At 32.4% G+C, this 8,280-nt stretch overlaps 1 protein-coding gene and 1 long non-coding RNA gene across 2 annotated transcripts; one reads left to right on the forward strand and one right to left on the reverse strand.

Annotated features, from left to right (window-relative positions):
- Positions 1-430: 430 nt before the first annotated feature.
- On the reverse strand, positions 431-3,583 carry LOC120193795. The gene is made up of 3 exons (XR_005522910.1): positions 3,486-3,583; positions 662-771; positions 431-568 (listed from the first exon to the last, which is right to left on the reverse strand). It is a non-coding gene; the product is annotated as an uncharacterized LOC120193795 (long non-coding RNA).
- Positions 3,584-6,879: 3,296 nt separating this feature from the next.
- Positions 6,880-7,938, forward strand: LOC120193794 (zinc finger protein ZAT10-like). The gene has a single exon (XM_039196226.1). It carries the CDS (start codon positions 7,026-7,028, stop codon positions 7,809-7,811), a length of 786 nt encoding a protein of 261 aa, XP_039052157.1. The 5' UTR covers positions 6,880-7,025; the 3' UTR covers positions 7,812-7,938.
- Positions 7,939-8,280: the final 342 nt, after the last annotated feature.

The raw sequence follows: 8,280 nt of genomic DNA on the forward strand, positions 1-8,280 counted from the left end.
TTAGAACTTATTGTCCGGCACAACATGCTCAGACATAGGCCTGCCATATGAAACTAGCACCAATATTCATTCTTCAACCCAGTATGGCACCACAAAAGCTCATAATCTGTTCTAATCACAATAAGCAGTATCTGGCAGACTTTTTCCTTTTTTACAGTGCATTAACATTTGTTATTTTATTTTATTATTTTTCTGTTTTCCCCTTCTAAAGCTGAATTAGAATTCTAATTGTTTATATCACTCCCTTGATATGCCCAACTACAAACAGCTCCCTGGATATGCCCAACTACAAACAGCTCCCTGGAAATTCGGTCAGTTTCGCAGAAGCATTATAAAGTCAGTAGTTAGATTCTTGAACTAACAGCTCCGTAGTAACCAACCCCATCAATCAAGAGATTTTCATGTGTTCAGATTTCAGAAACAGATTTATACTATGTATTAAGAGAAGAGATTTACCTGCAACAACAGAGATATCTTTCCCCCTGTACCTCTCAACAAACAAATCGATAGTATCACGAAATGCCTTGGTATCAAGAAGCAAAAGTTGTTATGTCCTGAAACATTATACCTGACAAAAAGGAATCGTAACCCTAAACAATTAATAAAGTCCAAAAAAAAAAGCAAACGGCAAAGAAGAGTGAAGGGAAGTTTTCTTTTTTACCAGGTTTGGGAAGTTTGGGATGATACGAATCGCAGAAGAACTTTTGGAAATACGAGGGTCTTGTTCATCTTGAGATGCCATTTTTGGTTGACTTGCAACTGAATCACTCGCTGCTCCAACTCAACACAGAAGGCAACGGAACAGTGGTAAGACTGTGTGTGAAAGAGAAAGACTGCCCGTTGACACACACCTGACCAGCCAAATTACATTGGTTCACCGAATATGATATTATCAGTGAAAATAAAAAATTACATTGTTTAATTAAAGGAATAAAATATTATTAGATTATATATTTTATCAAATTATCTTTATTATATATTTATTTTTTAACAAGTTGAATTCTACTATAATATTATTATAATTAATTTTTATATATATTTTTAAAAATTTTAAATTCATAAAATTTATATAATTTTTTTTTAATATTGAAAAGATAAATAGGTTTAATGAAAGGATAAAATTTTATTCTAACCCCTGAACTTCATATAAAATTTAATTATAGACTTTGTTTTTGTAAATCTAAAATAGTTTAAAGATAAATTTATAATTTAACATTCGTAGAATTTTTATTATTCAACGACAAAATAATAATATTTTTGAAAAAAAAAATTAAAGGCATTTTAGTCTAAAACGCCAATAATCCAACAATACCTAAGGGAAGGGGAGTAATCACATTCCTGGTAATATACCTTCAAAATACCACTGTTAGTAATAAAAGATTACCGATGGCTGAGAATGTTGGCCAACCAAACGGGAGAATGAGGGTAATAACATATGAAGCCCCTAAAGATTATATAAAATAATAATAAATAAAAAGTAACCACTAAAAATTCATGTTTTTATCCAAAAATTACCAAAATATTATAATATTACATATCATGTACCGTTTCTTTAAATTTTATTAATTTAACACCCTTTTTGATAAGGCACATTAACTTTACTTAGGTAGATCGAAGGCACATTTCCTGAAGCGTGCCTTGCATCATCCTTCAAAGCATTTTAAAAAAATAAACTTTGAAAAAAAATTAAAAAATAAAACTATAAAGACTAACGTCATAATTTGATACATATTAATTCCATGAGTTGAAGAGTTTAATAGAGTTAGTTTATATATGCATATTATAGTATTTAGGTTATGTTTCTTGACAATGTAGGATAAAAGTTAAAATGTATATTCTTTAACTTTTTATCTCTATATATAATGAATATACTTATACACTATTGTTAAATTACATTAGGTTAATATTTATTATTAAGGTTTATATTAATTAAGATTAGATATTTTTTATATGTTAATATATTTAAATAATTATTTTTTAATTAATAGTTCAAAAAATTTATGTAACACAAATTAAAATATTTCATTGACATATAAATGTATTATTTATTGAATATGATTAATTAGATCTATAATTTAAGTTGAATTTAACATAAAAATATAGAGAGAGAACATTATTTGGTGCCATGAACATGTAAGATATGAGGTTTATATAAAAATTTGTAAGAAACATAATAAAAAATATTAGATACTAAATTAACTTTTAAAGCTGATATATATCAATTAGAAAACAATTCGTAATTTTTTCAGCACAATAAATAGATGCTTATGTTGAAAGATTTAACAATATAAACCTTAATAATAAATATGTGTTATTAAGCTTTATATTAAATTAACTTTTGAAGCTGATATATATCAATTAAAAAGTAATTCGTAATCTTTTCAGCTTCACAAGTTCCTTCGGAATCTCCCCTTTAAAACTGTTGAAGCTCAGATACCTAATCAATTTTTTCGGTTAGTAGGAAGCATCAATCTTGATTATCATAAAATGAAAAAAATACTTCCAGATATTTCTTATAGATGTGTTAGACTCTTAAGCTCGCCAATTTCAAAAGGAAGAAGATCTTGTAGCTTATTTTGTATCAATTTACTACAACAAAAACATGTAATTAAATAAATTACATGAAAAATACTCATTTTCTCATAATCTAGATTTAAAATAAAAGAACATAAAATATTTTAAGGCGTTTAAGCCGCCCAAATATAATTAATCTTATATTTGATCTTACATAAGTATACCGTTTTCCCTTTGATATATATCAGCTTCAAAAGTTAATATATAAAAATAGTTAATCTTAATTAATATAAACCTTAATAATAAATATTAACATAATATAATTTAACAATAATGTATAAGTAGATTCATTAGATATAGAGATAAATAAGTTAAGTAATAAACTTTTTAACTTTTATCCTACATTGTTAAGAAACATAACCTAAATATTCCAGTATGACTATATAAACTAGCCCCATTAAACTCTTCAACTCATAAAATTAATATGTATTAAATTACAATGCTAATCCTTGTAGTTTTATTTTTTATTTTTTCAAACTTATTTTTTAAAATATTTTTAGAGATGATGTGGACATTGGGAAGCATGTCCCTTGAAGCCCGCCTTCCCACGTGGTGACATGTTAACATTTCCCTTGGAAGACACACTTAAAGAAATACATCTTCGGTTCACCTAAGCAAATGTATGTTTCACGTAACGTGCCTTATTAGAAGGGTGCTAGATCAATAAAATTAAAAAATGGCATGTTTCACGTAACACGTCTCATTAAAAGGGTGCTAGATTAATAAAATTAAAAAAATGGCATCTGACAGGTAATATCATAATATTTTGGTGATTTTTGGGCAAAACCTCCTAAAAGCTGCCCCTAGCTTAAATATCTTTATCCTATGTGTTTTTTACATTAATAGCCTTCAACAAACACACTATTTATATAGAACCGGGGAGAGTGTATGTCAAGGGAACAAAATATTACCAGAGCAGAGTGGAGGAGGGAGGGTACACTTGTAATTTCGCAGACGAAATACAGGTGGTTTGTAGGAAGAGGAAGGAGCGAACCAGCCGTCGTCTCGTTTGGGGAACACAGCGTAGCCAGGCGGAGGTGTCTTTGACAATTGAGAATAGATTGGGTTTGAAGAAAAGAGTACTAAGCCCTTCGTATCATTCTGCACCACCGACGACTAAATCATAAAACAAAAGAGAAAAAACAGTCATAACATTGGATCAAATGTTAACTCTAAATCGCTTGACTATTCATGAGGGGAAAAATATTTGAGGTGTTTCACAAACAATTTATGGTTGATAACTTGTAGTTGATTTTAATAGTTGATTTGATTAACTGTTTTAATCAAATGATTTGAAAATTTTATTTGATTAATTGTTTATATAGAATGTTTGATAAAATTTAGTTGATAGGTGATATGAGTAAAATGACAAATAAAAGATGATACATTTAATTGTTAAGTACATATATATTTTATAATACTTTAGTCTTTATTGGGTGAAATTATTCGGATAAAATAATTTTGACAAAAAATTAAAAATTTCATAAGAAAACTAGTGAATATTTTTAAAAAATTTAAATATTTTTTTAAAATTTAATATTTACAAATCTTAACCTCGTGAGATTGATACATACTATTAACCTTGTATAAAATATCAACATTCTATTTTTTCTACTTTCATGTTTTGCTATATTTTCTTAATTAAAATATATTTGAGAATCTACAACTAAAAAATAGAATATTAAAATAAAATTTCATTAAAATATATTAGTATGGAGACTATTTCATTATATTAGGTTTTATGGCAAGGATGTAATTATGAAAATAATAAGGTCAAATATGTCATTTAACATTTTATTTTGCAATAAGCTCTTTCAAACCGTTAGATTTGTTGACATTTTCAGCTTATTTTACACAATAAACTGTTTTAAAAAGGTGTTTACCAAATATTAAAAATAGAGGGTTTGACTACCCATAAACTATTTTATTTATGTTCAAATAAACTATTTTTTTCTCCAAAAAGTTGTTTATCAAACACTTCGGAGGGGAAAATGAGGTTTAAGGGAAAAATGAGATTCAATTAATCATACTATTTATATTTTTTCCTCATATTTCTTTAGGTTATAAGTTCTAAACTAACTAGTAACACTCTCAATTTCCTAGAATCTTTCATTTCCCCCTCGATTAATTTAAAATTTATCAAAGAATTATTTTTTATTGACGAGTTCTTTCAATTCTGCTTTTTAGTAAATTCGTTATTACAAATAAAATGGGCTAGCGTCTAGAATTACTGATATGAGCGAGCGTCTAGAATTAGAACAGATAGTATCAAAGTCCAAGGTGGTAGGCAAAGCAAGGCATGGTCCAAACCAAACAAGTGGCGTGAAAAATAACTTTTAAAAGGTCGCAATCTTGTTACGCAAGTGCCCCATCTTAAATAGTTTCCAACGCAACAACACTTGCTGTATTAAAAAAGATGGCGACGGTTTATGCCTTGGTCCATTGGAAGATCACTGCTTCCGCTCTTTAGCAGCTTAAGCTCTCAGCCTTCAATTTGCATATCCCTGAATTTTTCTCTGCAAATAAAAGCTAATAAATTAAGACCCACGTGTCTTCCATCTTCTTTAACTAATAAATTCGCAATGACGAGCTTTTAAATTATGGGATAAGTTCACTAATTGATTTGGACAATGAATCTAAAAACGAGAATCCCATGTGTGGTGCTTTTGTTCCCTGTAATAGTCGCCTTTGTTTTGCACCCAGCTACAAGAATAAAAATTATTTGATTATGTAAGCATTAAGAAATGACCTATGTAACATAAGCCACTTGAAGGATGTCATCAGAATTCTTGTGTTCGGGCAAATGGGTTTTCTTTTGCTTTATGTTGGTTTTGAACGGTTTTGATGATACCTTTTTATATTGATATGTGCATTAAGTACATATTTTTCTACCAAAATTGAACCCAGATTTTAAGATAAAACAGAGAAAAAACTAAATGGAACTCGTTGGACTATAAAAGATAAAATGGTACAAAATTTTTACAAATAACTGAAGGATGTGCGTTTTTGGCAAATAGCAGTGACATTCTGATATGTTACCACCACATTTATTGGGGAATCGCAATGGAACTTTACACCGAGGAAAACGAGACCTCAGACTGTCCAACACATAGCTTATATGCATACGAATGAGCATTGATACAACACTTCATTTTTGGAATATATATCTTTCCTAATGAATCACACTCACAGCTTCTAATTAAGTGGGTCTCACATTCTGGAATGTTTTTATCCGAATTTTTGAAGGGCTGTCTTGGGCCTGTAAAATGGACGGTTCATGATCAACCACTAGTCGGCGCTCTTGTTCCTGTTGTATTCGGATGTTTCGAGCAACTTCCTAGGCGGCTACGAGCTCAACAATATAGATACTCTTCTTTTTTTCCTCTGAATAATCAACTGGCTTTCTTCATTTCTTGCATGGTAAGTATGTTGTAAGACTACTATCAGTAACCAAAATGTATTTTTTTTTCTTCCAGAAAACAAAAGTTGTAGCTATTCCACTGTCCAAAAACAAATGTTGCATCTATTTCATGAATAAGTTTAACAGTCCGTTTTGTTTTTCCTATTTTTCAAAGCATAGAACCAAACCCAATTCTGAACTAAACTGTGATTAAATATGTATTTCCATTCGAATTTCACGTGAATCACAAGTCTATAGTACAAGTAGTTGCAAACCATTTTTCAACACTATAATCAATCACTAAGGTGGGGGATGAGTATTATATAATATTAAAAATATGATTAGTTTAATGTGCTTAAACATTGTTAAATTATAGTCTCATAATTTCAAACCAATTAAAATCTAATTAATTAGTTAAATTAAAAAAATATGCGAATTATTTTCCCAATTCCAGACAATTTACAGAGCAACATTCATTATTAATCTAGGATCATCAAAACTATAATGTGGAAGGTCTTATATTTGTTAAGAATCATGGAATTGATTCGGGAATCATAATGATTGGGGAATGCAATTAATTGAGTCGGCAGCCAAAGACAAGTCTTAGCAGCAATCAGCTGCCTTGACACAGGGCCTGCCTGCGTGCCTGGTGATTTCACCGCGTTATTTATTTATTTATTGTGAACTCTGTTTAGGGTGCTCTGTCTTAGTATCTTTCCAAGTATTGTCACTTTATAGAAGAAAAGGAAAGGAGGGACGCCTTCTGGGGTTCTTACAAGTCTTGGAATCATTTGACCGACTGAGGTTAGCTACCCCACAAGAAAACTCAACTGCATTCCAATCGCCAAATAACCAACTATTTGTGTAACACTTTTGTTAATTCACACCACTTGTCACGCAGCTTCCCTTCCCCACCCCCCTTTAAAACCCCTCCTCCTCGCTTCTCACTGTCCTTCAACTCTCAATTTCAGTACTACTGCTTTCCTCTACGTCTCTCTTCCGACTGGAATTAGAAGAAAAAGTTGTTTGTTTTATTGTGTTCGGAAATCAGATGGCTTTAGAAGCTCTCAACTCTCCAACAACAGCTGCTACGCCTCCTTTCCAATTTGAAGATAGCAACTTACACTGCCTGGAATCATTCACCAAGCGTAAGCGTTCAAAGCGGCCGCGTTTCGATCATGTTACCAACGAGGAAGAATATCTAGCTCTGTGTCTGATCATGCTCGCACGCGGTGGCGAAGCCAACTCCGCCAACACTTGTTCAACCCCACACTGCCATCGCTCTCCTACTCCAACCACCTCACTCCCACCAGCGCCAGCACCGAGCTCAACGGAGCAGAAGCTTAGCTACAAGTGCAGCGTTTGCAACAAGTCCTTCAACTCTTACCAGGCTTTGGGTGGCCACAAAGCCAGCCACCGTAAGCTTTCAGCTGGCAACGACGACCAGCCAACGTTAACAACCAACTCTACGATTGCCGGTGGAGTTATTTCCGCCGCGTTGAACCCAAGCGGTAAATCCCACGAGTGTTCCATCTGCCACAAAAGCTTCCCTACTGGTCAGGCCTTGGGAGGCCACAAGCGATGCCACTATGAAGGTGGGGCTGGGAACAGTGCTACCGCTAGCGCAAGCGGCGTGACATCTGAAGGAGTGGGGTCAACCAATAAAATGAACCATATCAGTCAGCGGGTCGCGTTTGACCTAAACCTTCCGACTTTGCCCGAATTCTCACCGGCTAATTTCTTTGTAGCCGGCGCTGATGACGAAGTGGAAAGCCCACACCCCGCTAAGAAGCCGCGTGGGATGATGCAAATGCCACCCAAAATTGAAGTCAACTAAACAATTCTAAGCTAGAAGCCGTTTTTATAGTCGCGTAGGGATTAATTAAATTTTAGACCAGATTGAATGCATTTCTTTTGATATTGTGAGACATTGTTCGCCCTCTGTACATAGCACTTGAACGATTTGTTTGTGGCAATGCTACTGTGTTTATTTATTTGTCAACTCAATTCAATACCATTTGATCCTTATCTTCAGCTCACTCTAGTATAATTCGTCTTTGTTGTTATACTTTACTAGTGTTTATTTTGTGCTACATTTTATGCTTAAATGTTCTTTGATTGTTCATGTTTACTATTAAATTGGACGTTTTTATGTATTTTCTGTGCAGGGCAATAACTTCTAGAAAATGTGTTTAAAAGGGTCAAAACTGCATTTTTTGTTCTGGAATCAATGCTATAATAGTGGGCATGAAAGTGGGCACGAAATGGTGACATGACAGTGAGTCGACATCTTCTAGAAGACCCAG

This window comes from Hibiscus syriacus, unplaced genomic scaffold, assembly GCF_006381635.1.
Source record: "Hibiscus syriacus cultivar Baekdansim isolate YM2019G1 unplaced genomic scaffold, ASM638163v2 tig00116997_pilon, whole genome shotgun sequence".
NCBI classification, from domain to species: Eukaryota; Viridiplantae; Streptophyta; class Magnoliopsida; order Malvales; family Malvaceae; genus Hibiscus; species Hibiscus syriacus.